This window comes from Schistocerca nitens, chromosome 7 (genome assembly GCF_023898315.1).
Source record: "Schistocerca nitens isolate TAMUIC-IGC-003100 chromosome 7, iqSchNite1.1, whole genome shotgun sequence".
Lineage (NCBI taxonomy): Eukaryota > Metazoa > Arthropoda > Insecta > Orthoptera > Acrididae > Schistocerca > Schistocerca nitens.
Genome location: NC_064620.1, coordinates 313,235,383 through 313,254,265, shown reverse-complemented (window position 1 = coordinate 313,254,265; position 18,883 = coordinate 313,235,383). Strand labels below are relative to the sequence as shown.

Sequence of the window (18,883 nt, the reverse complement as noted above, 5' to 3'; positions counted from 1 at the left end):
TGACAGTGTAGTACCCACTCCCTAAAATACTATTGGCACTGTCATTACTTTGTGCAATTTTAGAATCATCTCCTGGGTGGTATTCTGAAAGATTCCCTTGATTGTATCATACAGAACCTGCAATTTTTGTACTTCTGAAGTGATATAATGACAGGGCATATATGTAACACTGAAACCTCAATATAAGAACTCTATGTTTTCTACTGTTTTGTTGATGGTAACTAGAACTCAATGGACGTTGATAAACTAGAAGCCATAACATGTGTGGGGTCTGCTTGATGACAAAGGGAGAGGTGCCTAGAACAAGAATGGACTGGGAATTGTTTAATTCCCATGGTATCAGTGGTGGTGGTGGCGGTGGCTGTGGCCATGGTGAATGGAGACGAATTTTGAGTATGCGGAGTAAACTATCAATAAATGCAGTTGAGGTATTATTGTGATCAATTTCATGCAGAAGACAAGGTTCTCACTCACATACTCACAACATTTTGTTGTGAACCATAAAAAAACTCCAACAGAAATTGTGTTGGTGGCCAACATTATACAGGAGGTACCAAAATGTAATTAAGTTAAATCTTTTTCAAACCAAAGCAATGAGTATGTAGGATTTCAAGTGATCATAGATTAGCAATAACAGGAGTGAAAATAGACACAAAGCTAAAAGACGATGCTGCCAAAGTCATCGCGCAAGAAATCAAATATATAGATCATGATAAATTATTTGAGACTACGGAGACATGTCTGAACAAATTACACAAATTCAACATTTCTTGTGAAAACAATACAAACCTTATATAATAAAGTATTTTATGCAAACAACAAACAATGTTGCAGGCATGACGAGAGCAAAAGAAAATCTAAAATTGAATAACACAGCTATAAACAGAACGTAAGAAACTCTTCAAGCAAACGGCGGTGGAAATGTGTCGAATATGCTGAATTAAAACTATTCCGAAATGTCTTTAACAGAATGTGAAATAATACCATGCGAACTTGGTAAGAGAAACAACCAAAAACAAGCAACATGAAGAAAAAAAAGAAAATTATGCTAGACAATCGACAAATATCACCAGTTAAGATGGCAAATGGTGCATACCTGACTACAGAGAGAAAGTTCTACAAGCATACCAAGATTTATTAAAGATTTTCACAGTTCACGAGATGCACACAGTTAATCAAAATAATGAAATTGTAGTTGCAATGGCAAATAAGTAATACAGAGCTACTTAAGCTATGAAGGTAAGAAAGGAGCTCAGCAGTGACAGAATTTCAATAGAAATGATCAAACCTGGCTGCATGCAGAATGACAACAAGCCAGTGTTATATTCAGCTTAAATAATAAGCACTGGTTGCCTTTTTGTTGACTAACTACACTACCAGCTTGGGCTATGTGTGGTGTTTCACTCTGGTTGGATTTCTCATAGCAGTATGAAGGCCTTTGGGTTCATTTACAGACTTGCAGTATTTCAGTCTGTCTTCTTTGTTTAACCATTACTACCCAGAAGCTCATGTCGTGTGCCGAACTCTCAAATTATACCTAAAAATTATTGTAACTAGTGTTTTTGTTCAAATAAAGGGAACAGAAGCACTGCTCCAACAGTCGTGCCAGGTTCTACGTATCCGAGGTGACGAATCACACGACTGATGCCAAGTGCTTTGAATCCCCCAAATCTAGGAGGGATGACATCAACAGGTGAAATTCCAGAATGAACGACACAAACAATGGTTCACCACACAATAGCAACTGATTACTTTGATATGGCAACAGCAAATGCCACATCAAGCAACATCCTTGGCACTGGCGGTGCCTCCATTCCCCTCTTTCCGAGATGGCAAGGGCAACTGGGTTGAGCACTTCCAATGGTTATCGCACAACTTTGCAGCTTTAAAGACTAAGGGTCCAGAACTTCAAAACAATCTCTTTTTGTACTGATCCTATTAAAATATTTTGTTTGCTTCATAAGCTCCACCCATTAGACAACCTGGAAGACTCATTTTTTAAGAGTACGTGAACTGCTGTCAGATTACCATAAACTCAAGACCCATACAATATTTTTTCCTTCCAAATCATACCAGAAATGGATCATGGAACTAAAGGCTTAAGTTGGCACTGTACCTTCAAATGTACAAATTAGACGTGTAAAAAATTCCACACATTCTTACTGATAAGGAAATGTGTTTTTCAAAATCTATGTATGTTCACACACAGGCTTTAAAAAATTCAGACCTTTCTTCAGAATGAGTCCGCAACATTGTACAAAGTTTTGAATTTGTACAGGAAACCCAACAACAATGGCAAAACTGTTCTACAGTTCCCTAATTGGCTTCAGTAGTGGTTGACAAATAACCAGCGTGTGTTGTTAACAGGAAATAATCCTATCCCCAGCAAGACTTGCAGTAGAATACACAATCAATCTCTTGGGAAGATGGCTCAAAATCAGTCATATTCATTTTATTCTGGCATTGTTTTTACATTAAGCTTCAGCACATGGCAATTGCCATCCTGTCCAGACTGTTTCTGGTTCCACCCTTATCACCGATGCCCCAGGTGTGATGAACAGTGGTTTCCACGTCGGAATCATGGCAACATAGTATCTGCAATTTCTCCCTATGTGGAATGACTGCAAGTGACCAGAAGCAGGATTCAGTAAATAAACTCAAAATCATCATAAACCCTGACACAGTTACACCACTGAAGTTATCATCTAAAATGAAAATTTTTGACAACCTGATAGTGTTTGAAGCTGATATAGGGCTGCAGCTTTGATGATAAATACAAACTCTTCAAATGGAGGTTATATACAAATGTGTGCCACGGTGAATGATCTTTAGTGTTATTAGTTCCCTTGTACCAAATAATAATTCCTGTCCAACTGTATTTAATCAGTCTAGCTTAGCCGTCAATGAGACATCATGGTTCCCTTCCAAGCCATCAACAAACTCTGCAAATGTATTTCGGAGCTGTTTTCTACAGGGCTAGGCTGTGCCTCTCGAATAGAGGCAAAGATACAACTCCAACCCCTGACGCAGTGTCCCTTATGCACTGGCATGTGCTTCACCACACACTCCACATGAGGACATTAAAAAACAGCTTTACCACTTCTAACAAAAACAAGTGATCACATCTAGCTCATCTAGTTTGTGGGCTCCCCCTTTTGTGGTGGTACACAAACCAAATGGCTGCCTCAGACAGTGTGAATTTAACTCACAGTTGGTGGTTGACACCTATCTGATTTCATACTCAGACCTTTTTTTTTTTTTTTTCAAAATTAAACAGTGATTAACTTTACTCTAACACCAATCTGTATGAGGTATACTTACAACTACTTGCATCTGGACTCTAAAAGAGTGCTTGCTTTGAACACACCATTCAACCTCTCCCAATATCAGTGCCTTCCTTTTGGCATCTCTAGTGCCCCTGCATTTTCCAAAGATACTTGGAACAACTGATCCCAGAAATTTCATTGTAATCATTTCAGTTTTTTTAACAGCAACATTATCAAGGGTCTCATAAACAGCTCAAAAACTTCCACTCACTTTTTTCCGTCGTACAGAAAGCCAGCCTAAAGTGCAATTTCAAGAAAAGGCAGTTTTTCCGGTTGCCTTAACAGTAGTGAATTAAAGATCCTCGGAAAGTTCAAAGTAAGTTTTCTCAGGTATTTTTGATAGTTACATTGAACTGCTTTGGCAAAATGATATTTGAGTTCTGAGCTTCATATATATAAATATTAAAAATTATAAAAATTCAATTTCCAGGTAGACACCTTGTCAGCATTATCTGCTTATCAGTATTCCATCACATACAAACCAACAATGTGGCATATGAATGCAGAGGCTCTTTCCCGACTCCCAGCTAGCTGTGAAACAGAATTTGACCACAAGAAGGTTGGATGCTTCCATATCAACTAAGAGGCCCTTTTAATTTTAAACAATTTTCAATTCATGGCATCCACTACTGCAACTGAATCATAGAAGAACCTCATGATAAGATAAATTTTTAAGCGGGTGAAGTCAGACTGGTAGGATTATCTCAATACAAAATCAAACCCAGCATCATATTGCTACTTTTCTTTGAAACATAAGCTGTCAGCTCAGCATGGGGTCCTCCTACTTACTAAGGACCCCTGTGGGTAGTGATCCCGCCCTCACTCCGCACTCTGGTCCTTGTTATGCTTTATGTGGGTCACTGGTGTCCCACACAAATCAAGATCTTGGCCCACCACCATGCTTACTAGCTGGCCACTGACAAAGATAGTGAGTTTCTTGGCCGCTCATGTCCCAACTTTGTCCCCAATCAGGCATCTCCTCAAAAAGTTTTTTCATCCTGGCACCATCCTGCTGCTCCTTGGGACGAGTTCAAGTAGACTTTGCAGCTGCTTTTCTCAACTCAGCGTGACTAATCATTGTGGACCCTTCCTCAAACTTTCCACATGTCAGCAAAACATATGAAAAGTGACAATTAAAGCACTTGGCAGGTGTTCACGATAGAAGGCTTCCCATGGACCATATGACTGATGGTGATCCCCAGTTCATATTTGCCCCACATGCAGAGTTTTACACTAAATATGGCATACAGCAGATCTTGACTTCCTTTTCACCCTCATTCAAATGGTGAGGTGGTGCGGATGATTTGCACTTTTAAGGAAAAGATGAATGTAGCAGTTCAGTCTTCTTGTAACAAAGGCACTCTAATTTTTTATGTATATACAGGACCACGTCTGTCACAGGCAAAAGACCAGTAGAACTTCTGCATGGCAGGCAACCTGTAACCATTTTCCACCTTCTCTTCCAGCAACAGCACTAGCAGTGTACGCCACACTGATGTAGCTTCCATAAGGGAAACTCAGTATGGGGTGGACCTTCAGATAGCATACGGTGTGGGCCCCCGCTACTATCAAAGGTGGCCAGAACTGTCACCTTTATAACTTCGGAGGACAACAGACATTACTGGCAGTGTCACCTGAATAGCTGAAGGGCTGACCGACCAAGCACTGCAACCTGGGAGTGTGGCAGCTATCTCCATCCTCCTCCTCCTCCTCCTCCCCCCGTCCCACCCTCTCCATCCCTCAGCCCCACTGTTGTTGCAGTAGAAACCTCAAGTGGATGACCATAGTCACTGCTGCCACACTACAGGGAACCCCCGTCGTACCTCCCTGACCACAATGGCGACCTTGTTGTAACACAGTGCAATCACGAAGACCCACCCACTTCTCTTCCCACTTTTTTTTTTTTTTTTTTTTTTGTGGTTTTAGGGCGCACAACTTCAACGGTCATTAGCGCCCAGACTACGTTAGGAATGCACCGCGAGTCACAAGTTTAAAACAGCAACGAAACGGAAAACACGATAAAAGACAGACTGACAGGCATAGGATTAAAAAAGAAAACAGCATAATCAAATGTCCTTTGAGAGGGTTGTCAAATTGATAAAATGAAGAACGCGAGCAGCTGCTCGTGGGTCATCCGCTAAAATGGCTTCTACAGTACAGGGCAAGCCAAGATCAAGACGCAGGGTGTTAAAATCCGGACAGGACGTTAAAATGTGGCGGACCGTCAGCAATTGCCCACATGGCAGAACGGCGCCGGCGCAGCCGTCAGCAGATGGCGATGGCTGAACCGGCAGTGTCCAATTCGTAACCGGGCCAAAAATACCTCCTCCCACCGAGAAGGGCGTGAGGAGGACGTCCAAGCCACGGGAAGAGGTTTTAAGGCCCGAAGCTTGTTGTCTGTAAGTGCAGCCCAATCGGCATGCCACAAAGATAAAATGCGCCGACAAATTACCCTGCTACAATCTGACGAAGGGACACAACAAGAAGCTGTCCGAGGCTGGAGGACCGCAGCCTTGGCCGCGGCATCTGCAGCTTCGTTCCCGGGGATACCGATATGGCCAGGAACCCACATAAAGCTAACCGGAGAACCGACGTCCACCAGCTGCTGAAGAGAGCGTTGGATCCGGTGCACGAAAGGGTGAACCGGGTACGGATCACTGAGGCTCTGGATAGCGCTCAGGGAATCGGAGCAGATGATATATCCAGAATGTCAGTGGCGGCAGATGTAAAGAACAGCGTGGTAGAGGGCAAAGAGCTCAGCTGTGAAGACCGAACAATGGCCATGGAGCCGGTATTTGAAACTTTGTGCCCCGACAATAAAAGAACACCCGACCCCGTCATTGGTCTTAGAGCCATCTGTATAAATGAAGGTCATATTAATGAACCTCGAACGAAGTTCGACAAAACGGGAGTGGTAGACCGAACTGGGGGTAACCTCCTTCGGGAGCGAGCAGAGGTCAAGGTGGACGCGAACCTGAGCCTGGAGCCAAGGTGGCATGTGGCTCTCGCCCACTCGAAAGGTTGCAGGGAGTGAAAAATTAAGGTGTTGAAGGAGGCGACGAAAGCGAACTCCAGGGGGTAGCAGGGCAGAGACATACAACCCGTATTGACTGTCGAGAGAGTCATCAAAAAGGGAACGATACGACGGGTGGTCGGGCACTGCCAGTAGCCGACAGGCATACCGACAAAGCAGTATATCGCGCCGGTAGGTGAGTGGCAACTCACCAGCGTCAGCATGAAGACTCTCGACGGGACTAGTATAAAACACTCCAATCGCAAGTCGTAAACCCCGATGTTGTATGGAGTTGAGGCGGCGTAAGATGAATGGCCGTGCAGAGGAGTATACGAAGCTCCCATAATCCAGCTTGGAGCGGACGATCGACCGATATAGGCGAAGTAGGACGGTTCGATCCGCTCCCCACGACATACCACTGAGAACACGGAGGACATTTAGAGAACGGGTACAACGGGCAGCCAAATATGACACATGTGGAGACCAACTAAGTTTCCTGTCAAATGTAAGACCTAAAAATTTTGTTGTCTCCACGAATGGGAGAGCAACGGGACCGAGTCTTAAGGACGGTGGGAGAAACTCTTTGTAGCGCCAGAAGTTAATACACACCGTCTTCTCGGCAGAAAAACGGAAGCCATTGGCGACACTCCAGGAGTAAAGACGGTCAAGAGAACGCTGAAGACAGCGCTCCAGGAGACACGGACGCTGCGCGCTGCAATAGATGGTAAAATCGTCCACGAAAAGGGAGCCTGATATATCAGCTGGGAGGCAATCCATTATTGGATTGATCGCTATGGCGAAGAGAGCGACGCTCAAAACTGAGCCCTGTGGCACCCCATTCTCCTGGCGAAAGGTGTCTGACAGGACAGAACCCACACGTACCCTGAACTGTCGATCCATTAAAAAGGAACGAATAAAAAGAGTCTTCCCACGTAGCTGCCTGTCCACAATATTAAGATGGCCACTCTGGTAGAGGTGTGGCCCTACCTTCTTGCGGAATTGAAGTAAGTTTGGTTCTTCTTGAGCCTATGTGCTGTCTCAGGGGTAAGGCAGGGCTGTGACGCTGTATCCATTGACTCAGAGAGCAAGACTATTTACTCACTTACACAACTGGTGGTGTTACACGCTCACAGCAGGCAGGGAGCGTGCCCTAACTGGCCAGAGGAACACTCTCTGCACATCACATGGATTAATCCTATTTTCTCTGGAGCAAACCTGTATTATATTCAGTCTATACATTAACAACATACATGGTGGCTGCCCTCTTGTCTGGTAGCCAAATTATTGGCTTGTTATTCTTTGAAGCTACTTTCAATACAGACATTTATCCTAAAATTTTCAAGAAATTATGGGCTCAGTTAAGTAGTACTGCTTTTTCCAGCATGATGGATGTATATTCCACACATACTACCAATAGATGTCTTATTCAAGGAGTCTTTTTAAAGAAGAATGAATCATAAGCAAAGGTTGTCTCCTTATGTTTTTTTTTTTTTTTGCATGGATACTTAAATGGAAAAGTGTACAAAAATACCTTAAAATGGTAGGCTAATTGAAGAAAAACACATAAAAGTATTGAAAAAACCCAAGTTATAGTCCCGCACTAAGTGAGTTTGAATTCGATTTCACAGGCATGAAAGTGCACAGTGGTGCAGAACAACCATTTTTAACATATGTTGTAATTTTTAAACGTGCATAGTGAATGACAGGGGTAGCTGACAGGGTACAATGAGGCACTGACAACTTTCTGGTTGTTGCCAATCTAGTCTCCCTTTGTAAGCAAATACCACTTTGTCTCCTTTTGTACCAAAAGCATGTGTGAAATGAGTAGTTAAAAGTACCAAAATTTGCATCATTAGTCACTTTTAATAACTTCAAAAACTATTCAATCACAAAATATGAAACAAAACTCAGTGCAGCAAAGGAAACACGGAATGCTGACAATAATGCCAGGGCAAACAGCACTACATGCTATGCTACGGATAGCATCTGGTAAGTTCTAATGATTCTGCTACTCCTATCAGCCACTGTGCTGAGTTTCTTCATGAAGAGTGTGTATGGTATTGTTTAGGCTTTACCTCATATAATCCATCTCACACCCTAAAGATTAGGTAGTAATTTCATTTTGGAACAAATTGGGGTATTTGCACTACTTTTTATTCTTTTCTTAAATTCAATAATCAAAAACAGGTGTATCTGTTTCATGTTATCATGATGCATTATTATGATGTACAATCACTTGTTATGTGCTCTGTACATCTTAGTGTTTTCACCTCCTCATCAGATGTACCACCCACATAATAAGATTTTCACTGCATAGTATTAAAAAAAATTTTTTTTGAAGGACCATTAGATTGCTCTACAACTATACTACGTGACGGGTTTTATTCTCTCTCCGTATTTATCTTCAGTCAGTATTGGCAACGGGAAAAGCTGACTGCTAGGGAATAATATACCACTACTAAAAATTTTTATTATCCAGTTTGCCTTTATACTACTGTGCTTGCATGTTGTCATTTGCTTCACTCTTTCCCCCTCCCCTCCACTGAGTGTGTCCTCTTTGTTATTTAACTGTCAAACATTTGGTCTGGACATAATATACAGACAGAAATATTAACAGATGTGCAAAACACACAAAACACCAACCTGTAACATGGAGAGAGGTTCATTTAAAGCCACTGGCATTGAAACTTGTGAAAGATCTTTGCCAATATTCTTGCACAAAAGGTTCCACAATGAAAGTCCTTCTGTGTCTGGACGGACGGCGGGCAGTTTGGTTCTCCTGCCAGTCATACATTTTATACTTGTACTGCCTCCTCCAGGAGCCGCTGCAACAGATGTAAGTCCAATGAGATCGAGGAACGTGTGCCTATTTGTGGATTTTTTCTGTAATATGACACTACATGAGACAATCGAGGAAAAATACCTACTCTTTTTCTCCAAATGAGAATATAAATATTTTATTTAGTTTATTTTGATTGTGGTTTACACTAAAAAACATCCTCGTATTAGCACCTCTGATTATTTAAACACATTTTATCAGATGCTAATGTGAAAAGTATTGTGAACCACAGTAAAAAATATACAAATGCTGGCACAAGAGTAACACAATAACATAGCTTCTGAATTCTTGCGACAACAGATTACATTTTTGTGAATAATGATGAAAAAAGAGACTCGTCTAAAAACAAAAAGATCATGAGGAAAAATATGTTGCTCAGAAAACTGAAGAAGAAAAACCACCTCCACTTGTGTTATCCTGCATCTCCTGACATGAAGACTAAGTGAATATGTTTCATTTGACGCTTTTCCCCCACCTTTCTAGTTGTACCACCTGCTTAGATCATGTCTTCGATTGTTAAGAGACAAAATTAATCACCCTTCCCTCCAATTCTGAAACCTCTATAGAGCCAATTTTTTCAAATTTTATATGAGGACTGCACACAAATTAAATTGCCCGAACATTTTTATTCTCGCTCTGTTTTAGCTCTAAAGTAGAATCTGATCCTTTTGAAAAAAAAAAAAAAAATTAATTATATAAAATTATAAAATGAGAACGTGATTTCCATTAGACTCCTCACATTATTATTACTTAAGCACTCAATGGACCGACATAAAAAATTACAACAAATTTAAGTTACTTTTTATTTCAACCGAGTTATACGATCAAACAGAAACTGGTTATTCTTACCACTCTGTGCAGGAGTGTATTCAGTGCCGACCTCACTGTTCTCACTACTGACACTGCCTTCCTCACTCGTTATGCTGCCAGCTTCTGAAGAAGTATCACTTTCACGACCCCCTCCACCGTCTTGTATTTGATACTCTTCGGCATCGAAGAACTCTGAAGCACTAACGCAGGAGGAGCTGTATGAAAGTGATGCGTGTAGTGGTTTCTGCACCTGGAACATTCAATTTGATTCACTAATTTGAATCTGTTCGTAGAGCTTTTATCGAGAATTATTTCATTTAAAATTACTGTTTTAGCTGCTCAGCTCTCAATGGTCTATGAAATGTTAGGTACAACATAGAATACGAATGTGACAAAAGTGAGAGTCATTTCTGCATGTGTATTTTACTACTTGATGCTTCAGTATTAAGCACGCGAGTTCCAATACATCTAAAGTTTACAAATGTATATAGACTGAAAAAGGAGTGCCACCTATTTTCTGCATTTCAGCAACAAACTGTGATGAAGTACAGAAAAATAACAGCAGAAAATGGAAATAAACATTATGCTACAATGAAAGCTTTTGTGAAGATTATTTTAACTGAATATTTTTGCCTCTGCCATTGTAACTATGATAAAACTACTGGAACAAATGTCAAAAAGAACTGTGAAGTTGCAGTTATAAAAATTATTATGTTCAACCCAGTTATTGCAAAAATTTACCAATCACCATTTGGAAATCTTGAACTTTTCTGGAATACAAGGAATGTTCATGAAAAGGTATGAAACATCACAACAACCAAACTGATTGAAATTTTCATATTCCACCTTTGAGTTAATACAGTGAGACATCTACAGACGCGAATATAGTTGTCACCTCCCCCTAAATAATTCAAAGCTGTGCCCTCAGCAGGGAAGGTGAGGTTCACCACCAACACTGATGCCAGAGATCCAATGGCCTGGTCTGCTCATGCAGGGTGTGATTCTGCTCCACAACAATGCATGTCCACATGTCTCCAAGGTCACACTTGGTATAATGGCCAAGTTCAAGTGGGAGCCACTTGGGCGTCCACCCTACAGTTTAGACATGTCGCCTTGCAACTTCCATGTATTTGCTCCGTTAAAAAAAGGCATCTCAAACGGAAGCACTTCAACTGTGATGGCAAAATGTGATTTGGTAACCCTATGCAACATTATTTTTTATGTTTGCATAATTTCTGCTGATCTCAAAAAAAAGTTTTGTAGTGGTTTTAGATCTACTATTAGGTTTTTTCCCCTAGCATGTACAGTTTTTTTTAACAAATCAATTATACTCGTTTTTCATTTAAACATAAGTTCCACTGGGAGAAATTTTATTGCAAGCAAAGGAAATTTTATTTTAGTGATATGGAATAGTTGGCCAAACTTGTCACACCCATCTGGCTGTTAGGCAGAAAACTTTAGCTCCATGTTGACACGGTATAGTGTTGTGAGGTTATATTAGTGCTGTTGAATGTAGTTTTACTGCTTCTTAGAAATTAATTCCCCAAGTGTCTGAATAACACAGACATATTGTGTTATGTTCGTGGTGGCTACATAATTGCTAAACAAATTTATAGTTTTGTGAAAAATGTTTGCTATGCATACTTCGGCGCAAGATGGCGTGACCAAGATAAAAGCTCGGCACTGCACAAGGTGAGTGGAATACACAAGTCAAAGACAAGAAATGGAAGGTAATGAACTGACCTGAAAGAAAAATTTTCCAACCTGGTTAACAGAATATACGAAATTACCCAAGACATTATTACCTTCTTTTCACAGCATGCTTGGATTAATGAAACAAATCATTAAAAATCACTTCCAAAATATGGTGACACCTTCTTGTTCTTGGTAAAAAGATTTCCAAAAGCATCTTAGGAGAAACTTAAAGACGGGATTTTTGTGGGGCTGCAGGTCAGAAATTTAATGAAAGACAATTTGTTTGAAAGAACAATGCATCCACTGGTTTAACGGGCTTGCAAATCTTTTAAAGAAGTGGTGCCCAGCAATTAGGTAACAACAAACATCCAAATTACAAAATCATGTTTAAAAAAAGTTGCAGAGTTTCACGAATCAGGAATGTAACATGAGTGTGAAGCTTCATTTTCTACATTCACATATTTTTTTTATTTATTTCTTTTTTTTTCCCCCTGCGAACTTTGGTGTAAAGTTAGTGAAGAACAAAGGGAATCATTCCATCAGGAGATCAAGTAGATGGAAAAGAGATACTAGAGAGAAGATGGAACACAAACATAATGGCTGAATACTGTTTTATACTAAAGAGAGACAGCAATGATGAAGAGAGACAATCAAGGAAGAGAAGTATTGCCCCATGTCAGAAACACTTGATGCAGCAATGGAAAAATAAACTGTCAACTACATGTTGTGATTCTGAAATAATTATTACCAATTTTAAGTTAATAAACACCATTGTCGACTCTAATCCAGTTTATAGCGATTCTTTACAAAGTACAAAATAAATAATCTATTTTTTAATGCAATTTAAAATATTTCCCGTTATAAAACAAATGTAATTTCAGCTAGAACTTCAGAGGTGGTCTGAACAAAAACTTATGATGTGATACAGAAAAACCAAAATCAGATCTGAAATTGCAATGAAAAATACTTTAAACATTACCTAAATAATCAATTTTTGATAGTATAAAGTAATTCCTCCCCATGACCCATTGACCTTGCCTTTGGTGGGGAGGCTTGCGTGTCTCAGTGATACAGGTAGCCGTACCGAAGGTAGAACCACAGTGGAGGGGTATCTGTTCAGAGACCAGACAAACGTGTGGTTCCTGAAGAGGGGCAGCAGCCTTTTCAGTAGTAGCAGGGGCAACAGTCTGGATGATTGACTGATTTGGCCTTGTAAAATCAACCAAAATGACCTTGCTGTGCTGATACCGCGAGTGGCTGAAAGCAAGGGGAAACTACAACCTTTAATTCTTCCCAAACGTATGCAGCTTTACTGTATGGTTAAGTGATGATGTTGTCCTCTTGGGTAAAATATTCTGGAGGTAACACAGTCCCCTATGTGGATATCCAGGCAGGGACTACTCAGGAGGATGTTGTTATCAGGAGAAACGAAACTGGCATTCTACGGATCGGAGCGTGGAATGTCAGATTCCTTAATCAGGCAAGTAGGTTAGAAAATTTAAAAAGGGAAATGGATAGGTTAAAGCTATATATAATGAAATTAGTGAAGTTCGGTGGCAGGAGGAACAAGACTTCTGTTCATGAAAATACAGGGTTATAAACACAAAATCAAATAATGGTAATGCAAGAGTAGGTTTTTTAATTAATAAAAAAATAGGAATGCAGACAACGAACAGCATAGTGAACAAATTATTGTAGCCAAGATAGACACGAAGCCCATGCTTACCATAGTAGTACAAGTTTATATGCCAACTAGCTCCGCAGATGAGAAAAAGATTGAAGAAATATATGATGTGATAAAAGAAATTATTCAGATTGTTAAGGGAGATGAAAATTTAAAAGTTACGGAGGACTGGAATTCGAATCTAGGAAAAGGAAGAGAATGAAAAGTAGCAAGTGAATACAGACTGGGGTAAGGATGAAATAGGAAGCCACCTGGTAGAACTTTGCACAGAGCATAACTTAATCATAGTTAACACTCAGAATGGTGAAAGAAGGTAGTATACGTGGAAGAGGCCTGGAGACATTGGAAGGTTTCAGATAGATTATATAATAGCAAGACAGAGATTTAGAAACCAGGTTTTAACTTGTAGCACATTTCCAGGGGCAGATGTGGACTCTGACCATAATTTACTGGTTATGAACTGTAGATTAAAACTGAAGAAACAGCAAAAAGGTAGGAATTTATGGAGATGGGACCTGGATAAACTGAAAGAACCATAGGTTGTAGAGAGTTTCAGAGAGAGCATTAGGGAACAATTGACAAGAAAAGGGAAGAGAAATACAGTAGAAAAAGAATGGGTAGCTTTGAGAGATGAAATAGTGAAGGCACTTGAGGATCAAGTTTTAAAAAGATGAGGGCTAGTAGAAATCCTTGGGTAACAGAAGAGATATTGAATTTAATTGATGAAAGGAGAAAATATAAAAATGCAGTAAATGAAACAGGCGAGAAGAAATACAAATGTCTCAAAAATGAGATCAACAGGGAGCGCAAAATGGCTAAGCAGGGATGGCTAGAGGGCAAATGTAAGGATGTAGAAGCATATATCACTAGGGGTTCGATAGATACTGCCTACAGAAAAATTCTAGAGACCTTTGGAGAAAAGAGAACCACCTGTATGAATATCAAGAGCTAAGATGGAAAACCAATCCAAAGCAAAGAAGGGAAAGCAGGAAGTTGGAAGGAATGTATAGAGGGTCTGTACAACGGAGATGTAGTTGAGGGCAATATTATGGAAATGGAGAAGGATGTAGATGAAGATGAAATGGGAGATATGATACTGTGTGAAAAATTTGACAGAGTACTGAAAGATCTAAGTTGAAACAAGGCCCTGGGAGTAGACAACATTCCGTTAGAGCTACTGATAGCCTTGGGAAAACCAGCCATGACAAAACTCTTCCAGCTGGTGAGCAAGATGTATGAGAGAGGTAAAATACATTCAGACATCAAGAAAAATATAATAATTCCAATTCCAAAGAAACCAGGAGCTGACAGGTGTGAAAATTACCAAATTTTCAGTTTAATAAGTCACGGTAAAATACTAACATGAATTGTTTACAGACGAATGGAAAAACTGATAGACGACGACCTCTGGGAAGATCAGTTTGGAATACGTAGAAATGTTGGAACACGCGAGGCAATACCAACACTACGACTTGTCTTAGAAGATAGGTTAAGGAAATGTAAACCTATGTTTCTAGCATTTGTGGACTTAGAGAAAGCGTTTAAGAATGTTGACTACATTACTCTTTTTCAAATTCTGAAGGTGGCAGGTGTAAAATACAGGGAGCAAGAGGCTATTTACCACTTGTACAGAAACCACATGGCAGTTATAAGAGTCCAGGGGCATGAAAGGGAAGCAGTTGTTGAGAAGGGAGTCGGACAGGGATGTAGCCTATCCCTGATGTTATTCAATCTGTATATAGAGAAAGCAGTAAAGGAAACAAATGAAAACTTTGGAGTACGAATTAAAATTCACAAAGAAGTAATAAAAACTTTCATGTTTGCCAATGACATTGTAATTCTGTCAAAGACACCAAAGGACTTTGAAGAGAAGCTGAATGGAATGGACTGTATCTTGGAAGGAGTATATAAGATGAACATCAACAAAAGCAAAACAAGAATAATGGAATGTAGTAGAATTAAATCAGGTGATGCTGAGGGAATTAGATTAAGAAATGAGGCACTTAACATAGTAAATGAGTTTTGCTATTTGGGGAGCAAAGTAACTGATGATAGTTGAAGTAGAGAGGATATAAACTGTAGATTGGCTATGGCAAGGAAAGTGTTCCTGAAGAAGAGAAATTTGTTAACTTCGAGTATAGATTTAAATATCAGGAAGTCTTTTCTCAAAGTATTTGTATGGAGTGTAGCCATGTATGAAAGTGAAACATGGACAATAAACAGTGTAGGCAGGAAGAGAATGTGGTGCTACAGAAGAATGCTGAATATTTGATGGGTAGATCACATAACTAATGAGAGGGTATTGAATAGAACTGGGGAGAAGAGGAATTTGTGGCTCAACTTGACTAGACGAATGGATTGATTGGTAGGACACATTTTCAGGTATCAACAGATCACCAATTTAGTACTGGAGGGAAGCACAGAGAGTAAAAATTGTAGAGGGAGACCACGAGATGAATACACTAAGCAGATTCAGAAGGATGTAGGTTGCAGCAGTTGTTTAGAGATAAAGAGGTTTGCACAGGATCGAATAGCATGGACAGCTGTATGAAACCAGTCTCTGGACTGAAGACCACCACCACCACAGCACCCAGAACCATGGGTCAGGGGAGAATTACCGGATGGGATGAGAATGAAAGACTGACTGTGCGGTATTGCACCAGACGAGATTTGAAAACCTGCGAGCTTAAAGGTGGAGGTCAAGGTAATAAGCAAGACAGAGATTACTGCAAAAACATTGTACACAAGTTAATAAGAGTGAAAAGCTAAGTGCATTGTATGTTACACAGTTGGTAGGGGAACAGCAAAAAATAGACAAGTCAGAATATGAAATATGTAGAAAACCAGAACAGCGTGAGGAAAGGAATAGTTATAATGAAGAAAAACATAGGCGGAATAAATTAACATATAATAAGGCTAGGGAAGTGGCAACCCAAGGATGTGCAGAGTTCTGAGAAACTGATGTCTGGGGGAAGGATTCAAATAGCACATGTGGTGAAACAGGCACTGATGTTACAACTGTCATGTTGAGCATGCTCTGCAACATAATATTGGGTGTTGCTGGTATACACCCTCCACTTATGCCCATTCATCCTAACTGATAACCTGCTACTAGTCATACTGATGTAAAAGGTCGAACAGTGTTTACATAACAGCTGGTATATGATGTGTTGTTTCACAGGTGACTCTCCCTTCGATAATACATGTTTTGCCAGTTACAGGGCTGATATAGGTGGTGGTAGAAGGGTAAATAGGGCAAGTCTTGCAGCAGGGACATCACAGAAGGGAGACAGGTACAGGAGCATAGGGTCTGACAAGGATATCATGGAGCTTGGAAGTTATTCTAGGTGTGGTGGGCAAAATCTCAGACAGAGTGGATTTCATTTCAGGGTATGATTTTAGGAAGTCATGGCCTTGTCAAAGTAGCTGATTAATAATTCAAGACCAGGATAATACTGAGTGACAAGTGGTGAACTTCGAAGTTGTTTTTTGGAGGAATCAGCAGTAACGGTACTGAATGCAATGGCCTGGGAAATCTGCTGTTGAACTAGGCTGGTAAGTTAATTATGTCCAGTGAAAGCTGAGGTGAGAATGGTGGTGCACTGCTGTAAAGCGTCTGCATCCAAACAAATATGTTTGCCACGAATTCTAAGGCTATATAGGGGAAATGTTTGACATGGAAATGATCGCCACTGTTAATATGTAAGTTTGTCATTTGTTAGTAGGTTTAACATGGACAGAAGTGTGTAGCTGGTCTTTGGTGAGGACAAGATCAACATCAAGGAAAGTTGCATGGGATTCAGAATAGGATCAAGTGAAATTTGATTGGGAGAAGGTGTTTAAAAATTACAGGAATTTTGACCCGTCAGTCTCACCATGAGTCTGTATAGCAAAGATGTCATCAATGTACGTAAACCAAACCAGGGCCTGAAGGCTTATAGATCCCTGAAAAGCCCCCTCCAAGCAACTAATGACAAGATTGGCATAGGAAGTAGCCATACTGGTTCCCATGGCCATACCCCTGGTCTGTTTGTATGTCTGTCCCTCAAATGTGAAGTAGATGTTGGTAAGTACAAAGATCCCTGCCCTGTGATTCAAACTGACCTGCAGTTCCTCGTTAAAACCTCAGGCCCCTCACAAGGACTAACACCTCGATCCATACAACTTCTTACCCCACCCAAACCACGCACCCAAAAGTTTTACCTTCTTCCTAAGATCTGCAAATCCAATCATCCTGACTGTCCTATAATTGCTGGCTTCAAAGCACCCACTGAATGTATATATGCCTTAGTTGATCAGCACCTGAAACCCTTAGTACAAAGACTTCCCTCCCATATTAAACACACCAGCCATTTCCTAGATTGTCTGAAATCCATGCCCATCCCACTCCCACCATATAGCTTGCTTGTCACCTCCCTCTACACCAACATCCCCCTTGTACATGGTTTGTCTGCTGCTTAACGTTTCCTCAGTCAGCACCGACCTGATTCCAAACCTATGACATCCTTCCAACACACACCTTAATCAACTTTATACTTACCAACAACTACTTCACCTCTGAGGGGCAGACACACAAACAGATCAGGGGTAGAACAATGGGAACCAGATGGCTTCTTCCTATGCCAAACTTTTCATGGTTCACTTGGAGAACGCTTTTTTGGATCCGTAAGCCTTCAACCTCTCATTTGTTTTAGATACTTTGATGACATCTTTGTCATACACACTCATGGTGTGGCTGACCTGTTAAAATTCCTGGACTCTTTAAATAACTTCTCCCAATTAAATTTCACATGGTCCTATTCCAAATCACATGTCATTTTCCTTGATGTTGATTTCGTTCTCACTAGCGAAATATATACTATCAAAGGGAGAACCACATGTGAAATGACACATGGCATATACCAGCTGTTATGTTAAACACTTTTCAGCTCTAAAACATGAGAGTCGTGACATCAGTTCCTGGCTCACCACATGCACAATCTGGATTCTTCCCCCAGATGCCAGTTTCTCACACCCCTGCAGGTGAGAACTAGCGTTACAACATGTCCTTGGTTCTCGCCAACCACCTGTCTTAATTTATTTTAATTTCTTTCATCTCAGCATTTATTCACAATAACTACTCCTTCCTTCATTCCATTTTAGATTTCTACATCTTTCATTTTCTGACCTGTCTATTTTTCACCGTCCCCCTCCCACCTCTGTTATGTACAATCAACTTAGCTTGTTACTCTTACTAACTCATGCATGATGTTTTTGCAGTAATCTCGGTCTTACATATTACCCTGTCTTCCACCTTTAAGCTCTCAGGTTATCAAATCACGTCAAGTACAGTCCTCTACAATCAGTCTTTCCTTCTCATCCCATCCAGTAAGTCTTCCCTGACTTCCGGTTCTGGATGACTTTTCCGATATCAGCCTCTTTTCCTAATCCTCTCCAGTCCTTTTTCTTCAGCCCTCGTCCTTCCCCTTCAACCTTTTTGCCGGACGAAGGAGCCACTGGCTCTGATAGCTTGCATA

The 18,883-nt window shown here is 40.5% G+C and overlaps 1 protein-coding gene across 1 annotated transcript in view; it reads right to left on the bottom strand.

Annotated features, from left to right (window-relative positions):
• The window catches only part of LOC126194885 (oxysterol-binding protein-related protein 6-like), a 277,022-nt gene that overhangs the window by 68,220 nt on the left and 189,919 nt on the right, over nt 1-18,883 (bottom strand). Inside the window, exons 11-12 of the mRNA XM_049933235.1 lie at nt 10,028-10,238; nt 8,983-9,164 (exon numbers count right to left, since the gene is read on the bottom strand). Coding sequence (XP_049789192.1) covers nt 8,983-9,164; nt 10,028-10,238 — 393 coding nt within the window. The remainder of the gene's footprint in view (nt 1-8,982; nt 9,165-10,027; nt 10,239-18,883) is intronic.